General features: G+C 34.3%; 3 protein-coding genes and 1 long non-coding RNA gene across 4 annotated transcripts; 1 reads left to right on the top strand and 3 right to left on the bottom strand.

Annotated features, from left to right (window-relative positions):
- Window positions 1–2,175: 2,175 nt before the first annotated feature.
- Window positions 2,176–2,612, bottom strand: LOC139431905 (uncharacterized). Its single transcript, XR_011641938.1, has 2 exons — window positions 2,351–2,612; window positions 2,176–2,295 (listed from the first exon to the last, which is right to left on the bottom strand). It is a non-coding gene; the product is annotated as an uncharacterized lncRNA (long non-coding RNA).
- Window positions 2,613–3,691: 1,079 nt separating this feature from the next.
- Window positions 3,692–5,359, bottom strand: LOC111418607 (CDK5RAP3 protein homolog). The gene has a single exon (XM_071199963.1). It carries the CDS (start codon window positions 5,287–5,289, stop codon window positions 3,772–3,774), a length of 1,518 nt encoding a protein of 505 aa, XP_071056064.1. The 5' UTR covers window positions 5,290–5,359; the 3' UTR covers window positions 3,692–3,771.
- Window positions 5,360–5,566: 207 nt separating this feature from the next.
- LOC111418601 (uncharacterized) lies at window positions 5,567–6,819 on the top strand. Its single transcript, XM_071200123.1, has one exon. It carries the CDS (start codon window positions 5,619–5,621, stop codon window positions 6,774–6,776), a length of 1,158 nt encoding a protein of 385 aa, XP_071056224.1. The 5' UTR covers window positions 5,567–5,618; the 3' UTR covers window positions 6,777–6,819.
- Window positions 6,820–15,899: 9,080 nt separating this feature from the next.
- On the bottom strand, window positions 15,900–23,587 carry LOC111418927 (venom acid phosphatase Acph-1-like). Its single transcript, XM_071199921.1, has 3 exons — window positions 23,498–23,587; window positions 16,165–17,022; window positions 15,900–16,115 (listed from the first exon to the last, which is right to left on the bottom strand). Exons 1-3 carry the CDS (start codon window positions 23,585–23,587, stop codon window positions 15,969–15,971), a joined length of 1,095 nt encoding a protein of 364 aa, XP_071056022.1. The 3' UTR covers window positions 15,900–15,968.
- Window positions 23,588–24,468: the final 881 nt, after the last annotated feature.

Genomic DNA, 24,468 nt, shown 5'->3' with positions numbered 1-24,468 from the left:
CATCAAATCCTTTGGTCAAATCTGAAAGAGAAGAATAATAAACCTTATTTTGGAAAAATTCAAAAGATTAAGGTAGAATTTAATAAAATTAATTTTATAACCTCAAAACAATAGGATTATTATAAAAGGGATGATCTATCGAAAAATCCAACTAATCAGAATGATCGATAGGTGATTCAAAAAACCGCTGACAGACTTCTAGGGCAGGTAATACATCAAAAATTGTTGATCAACAAAGTCTTAATATACATGGGGTCGCAAATGCCTCTTTAATGAGATATAGCGGGTCAAAGTTTCTTTAAAATTAAACATTATCTGCAATAAATTGCCCTTTTTTTAAAATATTATCAACACCACAGCTAATTTTGTCAAACAGGCAGTATTTTCGTGTAAGATCACTTTACAATTGGTCTCTTACAAAACTTGTTACTTTGATTAAAGTAACAGTTTTTGATTGAATTAACAAATTTTCTACAAACGTGTTTCTTTTAAAAACTATTGCTTTGATCAAAGTTTTGTAAGTTTTGACCAATTGATAGATAATTGATCACTTTACACGCGTAGAAAGCAATGGCGTAGACAATATTTTTAAAAAAGTGCTTTTTATTGCAGATAATGTTTAATTTTAAAGAAACTTTGATCCGCTATATCTCGCCAACGAGGCATTTGCGACCCCATGTATATTAAGACTATTCATCTTAATTTTGCATATATTATCTACTCTAGAAATCTGTCAGCGGCTTTTTGAATCAGCCTGTATAAGGGGTGAAATTTTCGGAGGAGCAACAGTCGATTTATCAGCGTTTTTGCGTATACGTCGTTTTATTGAAAGCTGTGTATTTGATTGACATTTTGCTGAATTTTTGACTAACCTATTTCCTGTGAATTTTTTTGTAGTGAACTGAAAATTCAACTTGTTCAATTGTACACGTACTAAATTTAGTACGTGTACAATACCGAATTCTAATTTAAACATACATTTTAGTGGCAGTTAGGAAGAGCTTCCATTTAACTGATAAAGAATATGAAGTGATAGTAAGCAATTGGTTACGACAAGCGAATTTATGTTATAATAGGCGAAATAAGGAAACCGCAGATGAGATAATAAAGAATATTGTTATTTTCTTTTAGTATTCTTTCTTTCGTTTACTCGTCGCAATACTGAAAACGTAGTGCAAGAATCGCATCTCAAATAAAACAAATTTAAAAATTTTGTGTTGCCATTTCTCCATATATGTGTATTTTATGTAGTTTTGTACTTTTATGTTTTAGTTTTATGTAGGTTATTTAAATTTTAGTTAAATTTCTTAGTCTTGAACAATCATAAAAAGACGATGAAAGAGATCCCCAGCTTCTTCAGACTACAAGTAAAGAAGACCTATTTATTTTGTAAAAGTCTTATTGTTATAAGTAAGACCACATGTTGTAAAATTCTTTTTATCAAGAAAAATAAACAATTCCACGACTGTAGTACATCGTTTGTGGCATATTACTTGTTTTATTGTATTATCTGACATGTAAATTGTCATGTAACTGTTTTTATAAGTTATTTTGTAATACTGATAGTTTCTCTTCATAAAAAGAATTTTACAACATGTGATATCTCCAATAACTAAGATAAAAAAAAATATTAAATACATTATTATAATTATTATTATTAAATATATTATAGGTTTTCTTTACTTGTAGTCTGAAGAAGCTGGGGATCTCTGGCGAAACATCACAAATATATGTGTTTTAATTGAAACAATGTTTCGTTTGAGAAAAAAAAATTCTTTCGGTTATTCATATATAAACAGAAGTAAAAATAATTAAAAATACCACTAATATGATCTAACAATAAATTTAGCTTTGTATTTAAATGACCTACATAAATTATTGGAATGTTTATGTTTAATTTGTTTACAAATAAGAATTTTATTTTAGTTACCATTTTAATATATTTTGTATACATATTTACTAAATATATTTAATGCATACCTACTCTTATACTTACTTTATATGTCCTAATCAATGAGAAAACAGAATAGTAGAAATTATTGACTGATAATTTTGAAATTTGGTACAGTAGGCGGTAAGTAACAAGTATCGTACCATATCGTACTTCTATTATTATTTTTCCTACCTTAAGGTATGATTTTGTTGCAGCGTCCACCGTCTGCGCCCTGGGTGGTATGCTCAGAAATGCTTCCTCAGCATATGCATATCTTTTGAGGAAGCATGTATGAGCATCTTGTCCAGGATGCAGACGCTACACCTCAACGAAATTATATCTTTACATACATATGTACATCCCTGAAACGTCAACGAAACCTTTCAGAAATTATTTTTAAATGTTTATGATACATACTATTAATGTAATGTAAATGTAAACAAAACATTACAGAAATAATTCAAAACCATTAATGAAACATTTTAGTAGTGTACCGTAATTGTCAGCTGTATGTTGCAGAAACGTTTCAATAGAAACATTTCAATAAAACATAAAAAGGGTCGGACATTAGCAGTTTCAGACACGTTTCATCTATGTTTCAGAAATATGTCGAAGAAACGTTTCATGTTTCAATAATATGTATCAGAAATGTTTCTGAAACGCAAATTTGTTTACTGGGAACATGACTGCGGTAAGTTGGATTTGTTGTCTATAATTTTAGATATTAATTTTTATTCTTTTTGATTGATAAGGTTAATTTGCATAATCTCCGATCTTTGAAAGGAGATGAGTTGGTTAATCGCTTGAAGGAATGAGGATTCATCTCCAAGGAGGGTATAAGTGTCCTGAATGTGAGATCCCCTTGTATTACAACATTGCAGTAAGGCAAATGATGGATACTTGTGGAAGTGCAATGGGCACGTTTCCATTCGGAAACAGAAAAGAAAGAGGTGCAGTAAGGTTGTATCGTTTCGAAAAGGTACCTTTTTTGCACATTCAAAATTAGAAATATGGCAAATTTTAGGGTTCGCGTTTCTTTGTTGATTGGGCGTCGTTCTGTCGAGAGGTAGTCCTGGATAAATATCTGTCGCAGCCAGAAAGGTTAGGTGGTCCTGGTACTTCCCAGTACCACAATTATTTCGGATTTCTGGAAAGCATATGATTGCTTGGAAAGACAGGGATATGTACACCTTAAAGTTAATCACTCAATTAATTTTAAGGATGCGGAAACTAGCGCGCACACCAATGCAATCGAATCCACCTGGCGTCATACGAAGAGTAGTATGTCAACATCTATCTAATAAGTATGGTGAGTAACAGATCATAGGATTTAAAGGTGAGTAACGAAAGGTTTAAAACATTCATAACCTGATTATTTGATGGATATAATTAAACTGGTCATAAAACAAGCTTTTTCTTTAGGAATAGGATGATATGCTAATCTTTCTACATTTTTATTTTTTTTTTATTCTATGTACTACTTTTAGTTAGTGACAATGGTACACAATGGCTAAACAAGTAAATTAACAAAAACTATTTACTAGAAAACTGGTTATCTTATACAGAAGGAATGATAAAACTCGGAACTGTAAACAATTTAAAATTACTCAGAGATACAGCAACCAGCATAAATAGTTTATGGTGCTCAAACAAAGAATTGGGTGATAACTCAAAGACAAACTAAGCATATTGTGGTAATCAAATATTTGGTATTTCTACAATCAAAACCGGATTTGGCCTCAAAATGTTAAAAACCAATTTTAATCAATATTTTAACTTTTATTTATAATATATATAAATCAAAAATATATATTTTACATTAAAAATCAACACAATTTTTAAACCATATTCACACTCCCCACAATATTAACAGTCCTTCCTTTATACTTTTTGGAAATATCCCCTTCAATTTCTTTTTGCAACCACTTTGTATACTGCACAGTCTTAACAATAACCGGCTGAACCTTTTTCATCTCCTCGCGAATCTCATTAATCTTCTCCTCCAACAAAACCTTATTATCCTTCATTCGTTGAACCAAAACCAATTTTTGCTTCAAATTACCCGCCAACAAATCAACATATTTCGCGGAATGTTTAACATTATGCAAATGTTGTACCCTTTTATTCGTCAATTCATTTAAAGCCGCATTTACCGAATCCAAAAGTGCCGTAATCGTCTCCAAAGTTTGCATTTGAAGGATCGTCGGGACGTCCAATTGAGTCATCGTTAAAACATTCGATTCTGAAGACATTTCGTATAAACGCATAATTAGGAAAGCTCTTAACTCAATTAAATCATTCAAAACTTGATCTTGAGTTTTTGGATTATCAAGAATCGTTAGGGCTTTATCATTTTTTGCAATTCCACCATCCAAACCAGATTTTTCAACCACAATTCCAGATTCTTCTAAATTTATGTCTAAATCAACGTGATCGACAATTTCAAAATCATCATCAGTGTTTGTTAAGGAACCCCAATCAATTTCACCTTCGTTTGACGTTTCTATTTGAATATTTTCTTCTCCAAAGTCGATATCATCACCAAAATCGATTGTTTCGTTATTTTCGTCCATTTTTTCATCATCGAATGTGATGTTTAAGGGTGGTGTTTCGATTTGGATGGGTTTTTCGCCGTAAATGTATTCGTATGTGGTGGTATTTCCGTTTTGGATTAGATATTTTAATAAAACCATAACATCCATCGGGTTATTACCAAGTTGAAATGTAAAAAAGGCGTCGTATAAATTTAAGGTGGGTTCTAACGTTTTAATATGTTGGGTGACTTTTTCATAAATTTCAGGTAATTCATCTAATAATTTAACTAATTCTCTTTTAATATCTTTTCCCTCAATGCCTAATTGTTTGCAAATTGTGTTAAATTCGTTCAATGCAGCTTGCTCAGCTTTTGAGTAATCTTTAAGCTTTTTTTCGCACTCCAACTGATTTGATTCCAATTTCAACAGTTGCTTTTTCAAGCTTGGTATTTCATAGCTTACATTTCTAATTAACATTTGGGCCACTTCCGCGAGATACACATTATCTTTCTGGTATGATCCTAAAATGTCTTGCCAATCCTTCATTCGTTGCGATCCATACCTTCCAAATAAATTTTTAGTGTCTGCTTCCGTTTCTTTAAGGATATCGATTATTTTTAAACAATGAAAATAGTTAATGTGTTGCCCCGAAAGTAATTTTACGATCCCTTCGTGAGCTGGCATATCTTGAATTGCGTTATTAATCTTTTCGCGAACTTTCATTATATTTTCAACGTAATCTTTACCGACTTGACGTCTACTTATTAGCCATTCAAGAAGTTTTCCCGTGTTTATATCAATCGGAATGTTTTGTTCATCCATTTTTCTTACCTAAAAAATCTTATTTATTATTAAATAATTAATATAACATATGTTGATGTGTACTTGACGTTTAAATGACGTTTAAATTCTTTTATAGGTTAGGTTATATTTTGAATTAAATAAAAACAATTTCAATTTCATAAAAATTACAACATTTATTAAAAAATTAAAAACTAAATCTTAATTTAAATCAAAATTGTTATTATTTATTAGTATTACTCAATTAATATATTGAACGTATCCTTAATTTAATGACAATTCGTAAATATGTCAAATGTCAAATAAATGTCATTTCTTCCTTTCATAATTATTTAATTAAGTTAAAAACGATGAGTGTAAATGAAAATTGGAATTCGGAGGAATTAGATTCAGAAACGATAAAAAAATTAAAAGGGGATGTAATCGAAAATACCGCATACAGCAAAGGTTTTATTTTAAAAACTTTATTAAAGCTCTCAGACTTGAATTGGAGCGACGAATTAGAAGATGAATTGTGTTTTCTGTGGGATATGACTGTTGAAGAAGAAGTTTGTTCCTATTTAATAAAAATATCGTTTCCTTCGATCGCAGCAAGTTCAATTTTGAAATACAAAGATTTAACCCGCTTTGTAGAGATATTAATTGGAATCTTAGGAAATATAGTTAGTAAATTGTGTATAAAAGAAGTCGAAGTGATCAACACGGTGTTATTATTTATGGAAAGTGATGATCATTTAATTTTAATCCAAGTAATTCGATTTATCAAAGGTTTAGATCATTTTGTAAACGACAATAACGAAAACTTAATATACACAAAAAAAGTTATTGACAGATTTGGCTTTATTCTAACTAGTTCGCTTAACAAAGATTTATTATTAATAACATTAGATGTATTATCAAAAATAACAAGCAATTTTAAAATTAAAAATGACGATCTAAGCATTGATATTGCTTCAAAGAGTTGGGTCGGTTACTTGGAAATAGCAAAATTAGAAAATGATGAAGTAATCCATCAACAATTCACTTTACACTTTATACAACTAATGTTAAATCTTTGTTTATACATTGATGAGTTTAATAATGACGAATTACAAAAAGAAATTATTAAAAATAAGAAAGAAATTTGTGATCTTCTCTATAATGTGTTGATGACCAATTTAAATAGAATAAATCTTGATGAAGGTTTGGAATTGATCAAGGATGATACATTAATTTTTTATATTGAAGCTTTCGCAATTATTCTACCATTGATTAAATTCGAATCTAATGAAAACATTTTTAGTTTATTATTAAATGTTCTTTTTAAATTAATTAGTAATAATCTTAGTTTTAGTGAGAGTTTCTTGGAATTGTTGATTTATTTCATCCCAGAAATAAGTAATTCCAACAAACAAAGTAGTTATTTAAAGAAAATTAATTCTGTTTTAGATTATTGTAGTAAAAATAAATTAGATTTTAAAGATTTAGACAAAATAAGTCGATTTAAAAACGTTTTGGATGAAAAATAATCTTAGAAATTTGTATTCTTTATAATAAATTTAATAGAAAAGATGATTATGTTCACTATGCAACACCCTCCATAATACCTCTACAAATCCTAGACAAAAAGCAAGCAAATAATAATAATAATAAAGATGTTAATTAAAGAGATGTGTCTAAATATGATCAAAGAGGGTCATATCAGGTCTTCAAAGAGCAATAGTCTCCTGATCAATCTGTTTTTCAAAGACCCTCATTTTGAATACAACAACAAAATCGAAAAGGTACAACCGAACGATTCAAGTCAATAAAAAAAACCAAAGCGACATTCAACAGAAATAACTAAATTAAATTAGAAAAAATATATTTTTCTTTCCTTTCCTCTTCAAAAATAATAATAATAACAAACTAAAATCTATCACCCAACAACTCACTCAAAAACACCTTAACTTCGCTCTTGAAGGAAATCAGACCAAGACCTTTGAATGAATCAGGTAGCAAGTTATACAAGTTAGGCATACAGTAAGAAAAACTACGTTTAAATAGTTCTGAGTGGTGGAGAGGTATCGTCAATGTATGTTTATGCCTAACATTAATATTGTGTATGTCTGTGCGAAATTTAATCTTGTTATACAGGTAAGGGCCGATCTTACAAGTGTTGGTATAATCAGTGGAATAATTTATTCTCGGCTTTAATTTAACGAATGCGTCTTATAAAGACTTTCTTATGCCAGAATAGTTATTCCAATGGTTGGTAATACTGTGGGTATAACGCGCAGCGCGCATGTGGTTTGTTTACGTTGTTTACGTTTAGCGACTGTCAAATTGATCAGCGGTGTTTACCATTATTCTGTTTTATTTTCATTTCACGTCCTTACGAATATGAATGTGAACAAAATATTTTTAAGTTTTGGTATTAATAGTTCTACATGGTAACAGTGCTAGTGTAAAACTAGAACTAACACTAGACGTAGAACTAGAAACAGCTAATCCAAATGTTTCTAGATAGTAAGAGTGCTAGTATAAAACTAGAATTAACACTAGATCTAGAACTAGAAACATTTGGATTAGCTGTTTCTAGTTCTACGTCTAGTGTTAGTTCTAGTTTTACACTAGCACTGTTACCATGTAGAACTAACACTATACCTAGAACTGGAATCATTTCGGTTTAGCCGCACGTCTCTAAAGATGGCTAAACCCGAATGATTCTAGTTTTAGGTATAGTGTTAATTCTGATGATAGTATTAATGTAAAACTAGAACTAACACTAGACCTAGAACTAGAAAGTTTCGGGTTTAGGCGTGCGTCTTCAGACGCACGAATGTTTGTAGTTCTAGGTCTAGTGTTAGTTCTAGTTTTATAGTTATTCAACAGTAGGTTGTTGTATATTTATGGAACTAAATGTAGAACTAATACTAGAACTAGAACCATTAGAGATTAGACGTCTTAAGAGACATATGGCTAAATCTGAATGTTTCTAGTTCTAAGTGTAGTGTTAGTTTTAATTTCTCAGGCCTGCGATCAAAAACCTTTTTTGAAACTGAAAGGCGATCTTCAATGATTTTTGGGTGCTGAATCCGGGAAAAATAATAAAAAAATTTCATCACCCTTAGTTTTTTTCGCAAATTTAACTTATTTTTGGATGTCTCACAAATTTTAAGTTGAAAATCAGCATTACGCGTTATTCATATAATAATTATTACGTCTGATTGATTATAATCAATGTCAAACAGTCTCTGACTTATTCCTAGTATAAGCTATTCGCGTTGAATTGCACGGTATAGCTATCCTACGCCGTATACCGTTACTTATGCTATACGCCGGTATTGTAAAACGTTTATTCTAGTCTTTATACCAATATTTAGTTATTCTTGGTATACGGAGAGGTATAAACTGTTTTGTAAGATCGGCCCTAAGGCGGTTTCTTGAACAGAATAATTTTATGGTAGAGACACAAACAGTGTAGAGTTCTACGTCGCGTCAAATTCAGCCATCCGGCCCACGCCAGCGCATGTGATATGCACTCCCCCCTACGTATACCGTATTTAAAACGTAAACAGGAATTTTGAAGCGTTTGGATCTTTGACATATGGACACTGTCAAGAGAAGAGTGATAAACTACGTCGCCATAGTTAAATATTGACAATACCAGGACATCACAAAGCTGTATTCTACGTTTCTGATTCAAGATATATCTATTATTATAAAGTAATTTTAGGGTGGAATAGGCTCTCCGTAGAAAGGACTTGACATGCCCATCGAAGCGAAGACGTTCATCAATAATGATCCCCAGATTCCTGGCATCACTCTCAAAACCGAGCTCATTGCCAGCGACCTCCAAATGCATGTTGGATTTAACAAAATCAGTAGAAGCCTTATCACCAAAAACCATAACTGAAGATTTTCAGGTTTTTATTTGAAGACCAAGCTTACTAGCAAATTGTTCAACACTGCGTAAATCATGATTTATATTGGCTTCAGCAGTCTCAAAATCGCACATGTTAAAAGAATAAAGAAGCTGAGTATCATCCGCATATATGTATGGCGTACAATTATTTAAAACATTAGTAAAGCCAATAGTTTAAATCAGATACAGCAGAGGCCCCAAAATAGAGCCCTGAGGGACACCGGATAAAATTTCCGCGGGGTTGGATCTCCCACCATTAAACGCTACAATCTGCTTTCGATTAGACAAATAATTTTGTATAAAATAAATTGAGTCCAAAGATAAACCAACGTAATGAAGCGTAGCTAACAGAGTGTCATGGTGAATTCGATCAAACGCCTTAGAAAAATCCAACAGTACTAAGATCAACACCTTGGAGACCTTGGAGAGTAAAAACAAAATACTAATGGCCTCAAGTCGCTCAACTCACTAGGATTAGTAGTCTCAGGAATTGGAGCCACCAAGGCATACTTGCAGGCATCAGGGAAAACCGAATGGTCTATAGAACAATTGACAACGTGGCACAAGAAGGGTAAAATAATTGGACAACACAATAAAATCATTTTGGTAGTTATGCCATCAGTACCAACTGCATTAGACTTTATTCCCCTTAGAATGCTAAGAATTTCCGATTCAGTTGCAAGAGAGAAGCTAAGCTTTTCTGTGACTTGGGAAAGCGAGTTGTCTCAATAAAATTCGATTAACTCTGCATTTCCAGCCGAGTTAGTTTGAGTACTAAGAAAGAAATCGTTAATATCGTCAGCATTAAATCCGGCATTTATCAGTACATGAGCTTTATTTTTGACAACACCTAGCTCCACTATGTTATGGACAGGCACAACACTACTATCCTCAACAACTGCATCATCAAAAACTATAACATGATCTATCAGGTGATCTATCGTGATAGGTAGAATGATTTTCATTGTGATATTGTCAATGTCTTCCTCAAAGTATCTAATCTAATTATATTAAGCTCCCCTCTGGTTCCACCTTTAATCAAAGGCGCATCATCAGCATGTGGTGCCCCTGCTAGATACTACAGAGCTCTGGCCATCCAGTATCAGGATCCACTGTTATAGCAGATACAAGATTCTATACAAGAAAACCAAAACCACCAGAAAAAGAATACCAAAGACTAGGGTCTGAAGAACTAAGATCAGAACGAGGAAAAGTGGAATACTACATAGTATAGAATCAATAATAATTATTAACGCAAAATGATAGGGAGGAAAAACAAGGATAGAACAATGGTCGATAGAATAAAGATGGATAAATCTCAAAACTACAATAGTAAAAGTAGTCGCAAAACAGAAAATAACAACATTTTAGGGTGAGGAGATGAAACAGGAAGTCAAAGAAAACAAAACGGCATAGAAAAGGTATCTACAGACGAAAAAAGAAGAATACAGATCGAGCTACATAAACAGAAGGAAGGAAGCAAGAGAAGTAGTAAGAGAAGCAAAGAGTAAAATAAGTGAAGACGCCCGAAAAGAAATGGAGGTATTGTTTAAAGACAACATAAATCATAAGAAAGAGTTCTGAACTACAATTAAACATCTAAGGGGAAATATGGGAATAGAGGTAAGCAAAATACTGGACACATCTAGTAAACATTAGTTTCAATTGAATGCAGAGGACCTTTGGTTGAGTGTATGCTTTTGTGGCTCGCGAGTGTTGTTGTGCTGCATATATTTGCTTCCAAGTGATTCTGTGTCATTTAACCCTTTCCTACGTCAACTTCAGTACGTGCGCGACCGGTCTCCAGACACACCTATATTGTTGGGTGATTTCAATATTCCCAACATTTCTTGGGCCACGTCAGTCGCGGGGAACCTTGTTCCTGTTGTCGTCGCTAACCCTCGTGCGACTGAGTTACTTCTTACTGTTTCTTATTGTAATTTGTCTCAGTTTAATAATATTGCTAACAATAACTCCAGATACCTAGATTTAATTTTGTCTAACTCAGGAGGAGTCGATTCGGTGCGCTCCTGTAACGATCCACTAGTTGACTTGGATGGGCATCACCCTGCTTTAGAATTTTTGTTTAAGTTTGATAAACCTCATGTCTTGCGTGAGAGCCCATCGGTCACCTGGAGGTTTGATCGTGCGGATTTTGACGGTCTCAGGGGTGAGCTGGCAAGTGTTGATTTGCGCAGTTTGTTTAGTGGGTTAGATGTAGACCTTTGTGTTGATACTTTTTATTCTGTTTTATATAGGTATATGAATGAATTCGTCCCCCAGAGCTTCTCCCGTAATAATCGTTTTCCTCATTGGTATACGCCTTCCACTATTAAATCTGTTAAAGTAAAGTTGAAATATCATAAAAAGTGGAAGAGATGGGGTAATCGAAACGGCTGTCTTTCCTTTAGTTTCCAGCGCAAGCGTGCCAAAGCTTTAATTGCTGCTGATTATCGCACTTATCTGAGACGACGGGAAGCGAATAACTGAACTTTTTTCTCAGTTTTTTAGTTCGGTTTATATCGACAGTTGCCTGAATACCTCTCACAAGCAAAATGTTATTTACTAATCACAGCCTTGGTTCTCTGAACGTGTGTCTCTCACCTTCTGACACAAGTCGACCATAAATTGGGCCCTGGCCCCGATGGCTTGCCAGGATACTACATTGCTAAATGTGCAGGAGAGTTGGCAACTCCTCTATTCATTACATTCAAATCGCTCCAATGAAAATTCAGTCTTTCCATCTGAATGCAAAAAAGCCTTCATAACTCCAGTCTTTAAATCGGGTAGCAAACATTTTGTGTGCGGTTTAAATTTCGCTTCAGTAGTGTGGAGTCCTACCTATAACATCGAGCTTATTGAGGGCTTTACAGAGAAGATTTATCCGTTATCTTGCTGTCTAATAAAAACGATGATTATGTTCATTAATTAAACTCCAAGGTAGAAGTAGTCAAAAAAAAAAGAAAATGTCGACTTATTCATAATCAGTGAACAGTACAGAGATCGCGAAGAACCCGAATGGTTCGCGGACACCCTCGGTACCGCCGCCATATGAGTCCCAAATCACACTAAAATAAATGTTAAAAAACACGGTACGAGAGAAGGTCACGTTTGGCTGCAAATGATGGATGCAACGTATATAAGTTGTTACTTCACCCCGAATGAACCTATATAGGAATTTCAGAGAAAACTAGATCTGCTCGAAGACACAATTCGCGAACTCGGTGGAAGAATAATTGTGGCCGGCGATTTTAATTCAAAAGCGACTGAATGGGGCGCGACCAGAACCGATTCGAGGGGCCGACGCGTGCTCGAGCTGGCGGCCAGAACCGGCCTCATCCTAATAAACGCCGGAAACACCACCACCTTCAGGAGAGTGGGATATACTCAGACGATTCCGGATTTCACCTTCGCATCGGAAACCCTGGCGGGCCGCGTTCATGAGTGGAGAGTGCTCGAAGAATACACAGCTAGTGATCACCAGTACATTAGCTTTGTTGTTGGCGATCATCGATCAACGGTAATAAAAAACATGGGGAATTGTATAAAATGGAACGCTGCAAAAATGAATGTGCCTACTCTCTCTGCCGTTATAACTGCAAACCGGGACGCCGTTCTACAAGCAAGCGACTCTGCTGACCAAATAGCAGCGAAAACTATGTATGTGCTAAGAGACGCATGTGAGGCTTCTATGCCAAAAAAAATAAAGCATCGTTGAAAGCCAGCAACGTACTGGTGGACGCCTGAGATAGCAGAACTCCGCCAGGCCTGTCTTCACGAATTTCTTCAAAGAAATAGTCCAAACTTTTAATGAAGCTCAACGAAAAAACCATTACTCTAGGCCCATCGTAGTGCTGATCATCTTAGACATTAGAAACGCGTTTAACTCTGCGCGCTGGGAGGAGATCCTCCATGCCTTGGAACGAAACTTCGCAACCCCGGACTATCTGATGCGGATCCTGGGAAGTTACTTCACGAATAGGATTCTATCCTACGATACCCTACAAGGCCCAAGAACAAAGGGGATGACATGCGGAGTGGCGCAGGGGTCCGTCCTCGGCCCGGTGCTGTGGAACGTCTTCTACGACGAGATGCTGCGGCTGCAGTTGCCTGACGAAGTTTTTCTTGTGGGCTACGCGGACGATTTGGCTGCGGTGATCCAGGCACGGAACGAAACCGAGCCTCAGAGAAGCATAAACAGAGTAATGAGAAGGGCAAGCTGTTGGATGATGAACTGCGGTCTGACCCTTGCGGCTGATAAAACGGAAATCATCCTGCTGACTGGACGCCGCATACCGCTGGAGATAGGTTTCAAAGTTCAAGAGACCGAAATCGTCAGTCGCAAAGCCCTGAAATATTTAGGGGTAACGCTCGACAATAGACTAACATTTCGAAATCATGTGAGGTGTGCCTGCGACAGAGTGGCAAAAATTACAACAATGCTGAGTCGCATAATGGGAAATGTAGGCGGACCGACTGCGACCAAGCGCAGACTACTTATGGAGGTCTCAAATGCCATAATGTTATACGGCTGCGAGATCTGGGCCGATGATCTAAAGCAGGATAGCCGCAAACGTCTCATATCAGTCCAAAGAAGAAGTGCCCTGCGGATTACATCTGCGTACAGAACATACCCCCCTTGACCTACTAGCTGCGGAAAGAAAGGAGGTACATGAGATAAAAGAGGCAGTGGAACCGATACAAGCGCGGAAGCAGGCTAGAATGCATACCTGTGATAAATGGCAGAAGCTATGGGACGAGGAAACCCGAGGCAGGTGGACGGCTCGACTGACCCCACGTATCCAAATTTGGCGCAAATTTTGCGGTTTTATATACAAACGTAAAAGTAACCATGTGTTTCTATTTTGTTATACGTACCTTAACCCGACGACGGGGAGTCTTCGATGCCTACGTACCTGTATTTGACGTGCAGTAGATCCACTGAAGTACTGAAGAATCACTGAAGACGGATGGGGGATCCCCAAGCACACGAAATGCTCCGATGAAATACCCAGAAGGGTGGTCCCGGAGCTGTGGAAAGAGGGGGCGTTTTTAGTGGGTAACTTAGGGACTAGAGTCCCACACTTCCGGCCGAAGTATTTCCTAACACATCACCATCTACAAGCGCCAACAGTAGGCCGGGGTGCGTAACGCATTTTCTCCTCCTCAGCGCAAAAAAAAAAGGTAGAAGTAGTAACTACTGTATCAACTCCGACACCCTATACAGCACTCTCCACAATATCTCTACAAATCCTAGAAAAATAAGCAAGCAAATGATTTTCATTGTGATATTGTCAATGTCTTCCTCAAAGTATCTAATCTAATTATATTAAGCTCCCCTCTGGTTCCACCTTTAATCAAAGGCGCATCATCAGCATGTGGTGCCCCTGCTAGATACTACAGAGCTCTGGCCATCCAGTATCAGGATCTACTGTTATAGCAGATACAAGATTCTATACAAGAAAACCAAAACCACCAGAAAAAGAATACCAAAGACTAGGGTCTGAAGTACTAAGATCAGAACGAGGAAAAGTGGAATACTACATAGTATAGAATCAATGAATTGTTAACGCAAAATGATAGGGAGGAAAAACAAGGATAGAACAATGGTCGATAGAATAAAGATGGATAAATCTCAAAACTACAATAGTAAAAGTAGTCGCAAAACAGAAAATAACAACATTTTAGGGTGAGGAGATGAAACAGGAAGTCAAAGAAAACAAAACGGCATAGAAAAGGTATCTACAGACGAAAAAAGAAGAATACAGATCGAGCTACATAAACAGAAGGAAAGAAGCAAGAGAAGTAGTAAGAGAAGCAAAGAGTAAAATAAGTGAAGACGCCCGAAAAGAAATGGAGGTATTGTTTAAAGACAACATAAATCATAAGAAAGAGTTCTGGACTACATCTAAGGGGAAATATACACAGTTAAACATCTAAGGGGAAATATGGGAATAGAGGAAAGCAAAATACTGCACCTACAACACAAATTGTTGTTCTTTCTAGTTACGAAACATTGACAACTGTGGAAACAGCGAATTCAGAGACACCTTATATCAAGAGAGAAAAATTTCTGAACTCGGGTATTTCACAGAAATATCTATGCTCTGTGGAAATACATCCGAAATAAAATGAAGCTTAAGGTAAAAATGTTTTTTGTGCTAAATATCTTCAGAAACCTACGCTGCACGGATTGAATGCAGTTAATGTGAATAGCATAATGAGGGTTCTAGACAGTAGAGGCGTAGCTAAGAACACTAACCACTAACGCCATATAAAGAGATTTAATGCATTGAATAGTTGTGAACACACGGCAGGTGCTAATCGTAAATCCCAACCGTTTTAGAGCCTTGGCAATAGTCAAGTCCACATGTAAATTGAACATCAGCCTGCTGTCAAACAAAATTCCAAGATCATTAATGTGGTTATAATTTTAGAACACTTATCGTAGTTCAGGAACAGGCCATTATCAGCGGAGTAAAGCTGGAACCGGTCCAGATCCTCCTGAAGATTTTCAGAATCATGTTTAATTCCAAAATAGTAAACAAAGACAAATAACGTTTTCATTTTCTATTAGCAACAATTTTAAGAGAAATTCTGCTTTTTATACCTTTTATTTTCATTAAAAAAAATTCAACATGATTGGTGTAATTAAGATTTCGCAATTAAGTATTTTATCGTTTGTTTCTCTATTACCGTTTGTAAAACAAATTTTTATTTTTGGGACGAATATTAATTTATTAATATATAACTATAATTTATTTTTCACATCAATAACAAAAATCTCAATGTGTTTATGTTGTAATGTTTACTTTTAACCAGTACACAAATCATTCGAATTAGATGGGTCCAATTGTTTTGCATACAATCGAACGAAAACTTCTAGTGGACAATAAATTCCGCAATTAGGAATAGAAACAGGTTGAGGTTCCAAATCGTTATCGTAGTCGTTATGAAGAAACTACAAATTTTTAAACTACATATTATTTAAAAAAAAGTTATTATTTTACCTTTAGGAAATAAATTCCACTAAATTTATGAACTTCTATAATAATATGTGCTCCATAATTCGGAATGTGCGCAATAAAATTATCTAAGAAATATAAAATTGCAGCAACGTTTTCATCATGACCTGAATATAAATAAATTTTCTTATTTTTTGCTTCATTCACGCCATTTATTGTTGAATAAGTATTATTAATAATTTTTGAAATCAAAAATCCAGGTGTTAAAGTTTTTAAATCGCCCATCATGTGACATTTTAATCCATTTTCTGATATTTCTCTTAAAATATCAGGATATACTCTTTTAGTCCATTTTGGTAATTCCATACCAAGATCTTCTTCAGATTTTAATGTTGAAAATACAAATCTAGCCACATTGTAAAAGTTGTCATTCAAACCTGAATTTTCTAGTAAAAACGGATATAAATAATTATATTTTTGATATATCGGATCTGAGTCGAGTTTAATATAATTTTCGTTTAACAATTTAAGTCCATTTGGACAAATTCTCACTGAACTAAATAATATGTTTTCTTTGGCGGGTAAATAATCGTAAGGTATGGGTTCCCAAAGTAAATTTTTCTCCCAAATTAATTCTTCGGATGGGGGGTATAAACCCGCTAAAACAGCTTGAAGACTCGCTTTAGTTCTTGGAAGATGAGATGAAATCGCACTTAAAATATCCGGAGTATAGACATCTCCAAGAAGGTTATTATATTTTCTACGGAGGTACGTTCCAAGGTTATAGGAAGTCAATTTTCCTTTATTTGTTAAATGAGCAATTCTGTATGGATAAAAATCTTCTTCGGTGTATGGATCATTTGGATATAAACTGTCTGGAGTTCTATCGCCATGTCTAAAAATCTTTAATAAGTAAAGATCAATTACAAAAAGACATTTAAATAACAATTTAATATTTATAGTTTTATCTTAAATAATTTTATTGAGAACTCAGAGCTCACGAGAATAAGAGAACACTTTATTGAACCAGACATTTACAAGAAAAATTATGAAGGATCACACAGATAAAATAGGACGATGAAGAACCTTATTGTGTCGACGGATATCCCTTCGCAGAAATAGAAAAACTTGTTTGTACAAACACCAATAGAGCACCAAGGATTTATGGTTTATCGAAAATCCATAAACCAGACATCCCGCTACCTATGGCAATTTAACTTACCTACATACCACTTTGCCAAACTATTGTCGCCCTGTACAGGAAACACGGAATCACACATTAAAAATTTTACACATTTTATGGAATTCTTCTTCTTTCAGGAGGCGTGTCGCATGTTTAATTTCGGTTTCTCTATATTAGCGCTTCTTGTAATGTTGATGCCAACTGTCATCGTTTAGGAGGCCGTCCTATAGGTCTTCTTCCCAGTGCTATGTTGTTTCGTAAAATCTTATTTTCTCTTATGTTTTCATCTTGCCTTTGTTACTGATGTTTCAGCTCTTGTTCCACTCGATAATATCATCTGTGTACTGATCATACACATGTTTTGTATATTCTCGACTTATAATCTGTACTTGGGTGTTTGTTTCCCCAGATTGAGTATCCGCCCCGTACTTGTGATTTTGCAACCAAGGTATTCGAATGACAATGGTTATGCATTTGGTCTTGCCTATAGAAATTTTCACGTTAAGTGTTCCAAACTGTTTATTAAAAGCCTGTAACATTCTGTGCAGGTCATTTTCTGAATACGCTATAAGTACTGCGTCGTCTGCATAACATAATGTGTTTATTTCATTTGTGCCCATTCGATATTCTAATTCTGCGTTTTTACGACCTTTCATCCATGATTGTGTTGAACAACAGTGGGCTAAGGCTGTCACCTTGACTTTGTGTTTAGGTCCTTAATATGTTTTGTGTATTCTCTCGACATATTATTGTTTTCGAGGGTCGTGATAACATCTTTTAGTTTCACACTATCGAAAGCCTTGCTTACAGGTAAGCAGGGGTGCTATTTACATACTATAGAATTTTCTAGGAGTTGTCTAAGTAGGAACAGTGCTTCCATAGTAGACCGCTTTCTTCAAAATTCCTGTTATTCGTCGGCCATTGGGATTATTGAGGCTATTTTGTTTTACGGAAGAATTTAGCAATGTTATTCCTCGGTAGCTGGATTTGTTTTTTTTAAAGATGGGTACTGTTACGCTGTGTTTCCATTCTTCTGGATTTTTTTGTGTTATAATACAATATTGAACGTTTTTCAACTGGTTTGGCATGTTGTATTAATTTAAGGATTTCCTGTTTTTGAGGTTTTCAATTAACTCATGTTATTCTTGGGAGTCGTTTTGTGTGCTTTGTATTTATGCTTCCAATGGGTTTTCCGTAATTGCGTATAAATTTCTGAAGTATTTTTTCCACGTATTCTATATCCCATATAGAAAGAAGTATTTCACATTTTGTAAAATTAATTGACAATATTTCCCTGGATCTACGGGACACATTTTTAACTTTGACTTGGAATCACTTTTTCGTAAATTACCAGCGACTTAACAAAGATGACATCGTGGTGAGACGTAAAATAGTTTGAAAACTACCGAACGCATTGCCGATAACAAAATACAAGTTTTCTCCATTAAAGGGGCTACAAGTTGAGATTGTCGTGCAAGTATGGGAAATACTATGTAGAGCAAGACTAGACAAAACTTGGAATGTCGCATAAAGGAACAGAAAACATCAGATTAGGAAAAACAGAGCAGTCGCACTGTCACAGGAACCGATACCACAAAATAGGTTTTGATAAGACAAAAGTATCTTCCTCGGGAGCAGCCAGTGCCTCATAGAAACTTATTGTCAAAACAATAACATCAATAGAAAAAATGATATGGAGCTGAACCGAACCTAGAAAAATAATCTGGATCCGTTGAAGACCTCCCCCATCCGTACCGAATGCGGTAATTAGCGAAGACTTATTAGTTCATTAATTAGTTAACAATTATTTACTAGAGTATATATTTTAAACTTTCCACCGATGTTGCCACTTTTAAATGATATTTCAAACGCTGAACAATATTTTACACAGTGTATAATTCGAAAGTTTCTTGGCCGATTGTGTTGACTGATTGCTTACCAAATTGTTTGGACGTACTCTTCAATAGTTTAACTTGATATGGTGATTTGGCATCAATAACTGAATAATAAACAACAATTTTGACAGACGGCGCCAAGACAACATTGCAATACTTTCAATTCACAATATAGTGAGTATTAATTTGATAATTTCTTCGTCTGTATTTTAAACGTTGATTTATACTGGAGTTACGCGAGTTTGTTAGAAATTATCTTCTTAATTATCGTTTTCTTCAATCGAAGATTACCTTTTAGGTCTTTTATTGACCATGCATTGTTTGCAATGGTTTGCATGCAGTTTAGCAACGATTTGTCAGTATTATGTAGTATTATAATCTGCTAAAGAACCTAATTTCTTTACGGTCTAATTTAGTTCTTCTTCCATCTTCTAAAATATACTAAAGCCTGTTCCTTCATCGGTTTTGCTCTCATCTATTCTCCAATACTTCTTCCGCCGTCAGATAATTTGTCTCTTGCTACTCGCACAAGTCTATTGGTTGCCATTCTGTTGATGCGTTGGTTTCATTCTTGTTTTCTATTTAGTACTCATTCGTTAATATTTACCTTAATACACCTCGTTAGTTGTTTGGTTCCTGTCTGTCAGCTTTCTTAAACATGAAAATCATTATACAACTTTTCCAGGCATCAGATATTTTACTTTATAATATGATTCTTTAAATACGATTTGTTAGTTTTTGTATCAATCTCTGACTGAAAAGACCATATGCCTTTATAATGTCTAGTTTTGGAGTATAGTCGAACGAAAACTTCTAGTGGACAATAGATTCCACAATTTGGAATGAAAAGGGGTCCAGGCTCCAAATTATCATCATTATTTTCATGGAAATGTTGTTTGTATTACCTTTAAAAAATAAATTCCAAGATATGAACTTCGACGATAATATGAGATCCATAATTGATAATGTGAGGAACCTAATTGTCTAAGCAACATAAAAATCCACTAATATTAAGATCCTGTCGATTTTTGCTTCATCCATATTTCTCTGTTTCATGTCATTTGTAGCAAATTTCTCCCCCCAATCTTCTTGATGTCATCCAACCATCTCAATTGCAGTCTTTCTACACTCCGATTTATTGTCCAGGACCTCCACTAGTAATTTTTTTCCGCCATCTGAGGCTGTCTTGTGTTGCACCATGTCCTGTCCATCATCACTTCAGGCCAGGAATCCTCGCCACTACGTCTGTGATCTTAGTGCGCCTTCGGATTCATTACGTACTCTATGTCTGAATGATAATCCTCAGTACTGACTCTGTGATATGTCCTTAGTCTATTAGCATTTTTTTTCGTGAGCGCGGTAATTTCCAGGCCTTACGTTGTTACCTGTAGTATGCAGAATACGAAAAGTTTACGGTTTTAGGTTAATAGGCATAGCTGGGTTTTTGAGGATGAAGCCGAGTTTAATAAACGCTGTCCATGTCAATTCTATCCTTCTTGTTATTTCGGCGGTCTGGTTTACTTTGTCCAGCTTGATATCGTGACCAAGATCTTTGTCTTTTGAAGGTTTATCGTTGGACCCACTTTTGCTGATACTTAATGGAGCTGCTCCAGCATATTTTCTATGCTCTAAATTTGCCAAAGTTGGATATGCATAGCTCTTTATCAGTTTACGCCTTTCTAGTTTAGTGTTGATACTGATTTTCGCTCTTATCAAGTTGTAGTCGCTGCTAGTATTAAATCGGTTAAGGACATTGACATCCATGCAAATCTTTCTCCTGTTAGTGAGCATGTAATGTATTTCATTTTTCATCGTGTTGTGTGGGCTTTTCTATGTCCACTTTCTTAGGTTCGGTAAGTTTGTCATTTCCATGCGACCTATCTTTGCGCTGAAGTCTCTTATCACGACAACAAAACTGGCCCTCTTCGTGCACCTTAGTCATCGTAAACTGCTCGGCCTCTACGTCTTCAGCAGCTCTAGTCGGAAGGTAGGTTTGGATCACCTGGTATAGAAGTCATTTAATTTCCGCAATTGACCGCAATATATATCACTCTCTCTGAGATGGCATACCTTTTGCTGTGTTGCTTAAGGTCCCTGTGCAGCATAATTGCCACTCTTAAAAAATATAAGTCGCGACTTGGAGTTCATAATCATTATCACAATGTCTTTTGTAAAATGATTATTGAAATACCGCTTTCCAAAATAGGGGCAAATTAAGAAATTGAACGAATTAAGAAATTATGTATTCTTACTTCCTGCTTTAAAATACACACCATGTGTGTTGAGATCTGGATATTGATAATCTTGACATTAGGAAAATTCATAGGGAAATAGGGAGTAGGGAAATTAATGGTATCAGCTTTGCAGGTTTAATAGCTAATTCATCCTTACAGATGTTTCCTAATAACCACTAAGCACTCTACGCATCAAACACTGCTAAATAGTAGGGGACTTATGTAAGCGAAAGGATTTTCTCTTAAAGTGGAACAGTTCTAGACCCGGAACAGTCAATGCAATAATCGGTCTCAACTCTTCCGATACTGGAACCACTAAATATCAACTTGAAATCAAAAACAGAAAAAGTTGAAATAAAAGTTATCGGATCACCTCCTTCAACACCCTATAATCAAAACATTACCACGATAGGAATTCTGCAATGACGTGCAGAATTCTAAAGCACTACATTACTATAGAATATAAAAAGTATGTTTAGTATTTACATGTCTAACAAGAGTCATATTGTTCTTCATGTCTGTTTTCTTTCTTACTTTGTTAAACTCCCTTTGTCTTTCTGTTGTTCTTTTTTGTATGTATCTTGCAAGTGTCCTATTTTTTTTTAGTGATTTCAATTAGTTTTGCAAGAAGTGGCAGTTGTTTCTTTCTTCATTATTTCTTCCTGCTTCCAACATTCTTTATGGAAACTTTCTGTATTTTTTATTCCCTCAGTATTCTTATTTATTTACATTTTTATTTACCTTCAACCTTTTTTTAGTTTTATTTGCCATCCCACCTTCTTCCTTTTTTGTCTGTATTACTTTAGGGTTTTTTGTGCATTGCCTTTCTACTTTATTTATACTTTCGTTCTCCCTGTTTCCTTTCTTTTTCTCATGGCAGTATTATCCTAATTATACCTAATTATTGACTTGATTTTGTTTGATTACTTAAACAACAAGTTGTGTTCGAAGTTAAACACATTTCTACTCTGATTTCTTGTTTTTTAAAAGAGCATACTAAGATGCTACAAAACGTAGACGACGCCAACGTGATTTATTCTGGTCTCTCAATTAGAAGGGGAGATCCTTATCTCGAAAGAACTGATTCTCTTAATTCTTCTTGTCATTCTTGCATTTTCGAGTGGATTGATAACCGACACTCACATAACCTAGAATTCATTTTATTGTATGTAGGTAACTATTGTTCTACATATTTCAATCAATATTTCTCGTCATTCATCTTCATTATTTATTTGTTCTTAAGATTTGATTTATCGCCAATTTCAGAGTATATCTAATAATCTCCCAATCTGTTTCTTTATTAACTAATGATATCATCTAGATAATGGCTGATTGGAGTTCAACGAATTTCTCCTATATCGCGATTTTAAAAAGTTTTCTCTAATTAATTTGTAAAACAATTTTTATGTAATAATTAATAATAGTTATTTATCTACGACTGCTTGGATAAGTCATCATTACCACACTCATTTGGAGTGATTTGAGTTACGTAATGAAGTTCATTACCGCACTGGTTTTATTATGTAACGCATTTTAGCCCAAACAGAACAGGCTTAATTCATTGAAACGAGCAACAATATAAAAGAAAAAGTTGTACCTATTTAAAGAGAAATAATGCTATTTATTATAAACATTAATTGTTATGTTTTTACATTTCGAAACACTTATTCCAGATGAGTAAACATGTTATTGAAACATGATATTAATTCAAAATTGTCAACAATCATTTCAAAATATTTTTATAAATGTCAAAATAGACCTTTTGAAAGAAATTGATTTCTAAGTAATTTTTAGCAGTCGTAGATAAACTGTATATCACACGTGAGCTAGAGCATAATTACAGTACTCGTGTGATTACACACACGTATAGTAATTATGATTCTAACCCCCTTGTAATATAAATAACTATTACATCGTTTCAAAAAACGACAGCAAATTATTTTATGGAATCAGTTAATTTCGAAAACTGTATTGAAAATTCGATATCGATAAAATATATATATAAAGAATGTAATGAAAATAATGTTATTATAAATGTTTGTTAATTTATAATAAATAATACTTACAACGTGTACTAATTTTAAAGTTGATTCTGTATTGGCAAAATTAGATATAGCAAGAGAAAATGAAAAAAAGAAAATAAACAAAGTTTTCATTTTTTCATCTGATTAATTAAGCCTCGTATGATCGTTTAAAGAAATCGCGTTTTTATATTATTTTTTTTATCATCTTTATCATGTTATTCAATGCGATTGGTGTAATTAAAGCATTTTGTCTCTTATTTCTGGACAATTTACAACGGTGTAACAGTAATTTAGATTAAGTGTATTAATAAATCTTTTGTTATTATTTTTTATTGCTAACAAAGAAATGATTTTATTTCTAAATCAAGTAAACACTAAGCTTTAAGGGATTAAGTCGGTGTTGTTAAATTTATTATATTTTCAAAAACATAATAAATTTAACAGTAATAACTTAAATGTATGTTCCGCGTATTGCAGTGCTGTAAAACGGTGTGAAACGGTAAAAATATGACAATATTTATGTATATTATGTGTAAAGCAGACTGGACCACTGGAAAAGCTTACTAGGTGTTATACAATTATTGTGTTATGCATAATATAAAAAAAAATATTTTCAAAAACAACACAACAGCTTTTTATTATTCTATAGAACAATAAAAATTCTTTCAATAATGAATATATTCATTATTGAAAGAATTTGGTTTATTTATGAGGGTGCCATTACTTTCTCCCCAAGTTTAATGATCCCCAGTTTTAAAGTTAAGACCACCTGAGTACTCAAGAAGGTTGTACTATCAAAAGCCTTTTCTATATTGATAAATACTCCTAAGCTTAACTTCTTATAACCCAAAGTCGCATTAACAAAACTGTCCATTGAGTAAAGACCATTTTTGTTAAATCATCAATTTACTTTTTTTGTATATCCAGGACACCTAGTTGTTAGGATTTATTATTATTATTTTTCATAAAAAAAATTATATAAAAAAAATATCTCAAAAAGAGTAAAGAATTAC

The sequence above is a fragment of the Onthophagus taurus genome, chromosome 11, assembly GCF_036711975.1.
Source record: "Onthophagus taurus isolate NC chromosome 11, IU_Otau_3.0, whole genome shotgun sequence".
Classification (NCBI taxonomy): domain Eukaryota; kingdom Metazoa; phylum Arthropoda; class Insecta; order Coleoptera; family Scarabaeidae; genus Onthophagus; species Onthophagus taurus.
The sequence above is the reverse complement of the archived record's forward strand: the minus strand, read 5'-3'. Positions and strand labels throughout refer to the sequence as shown.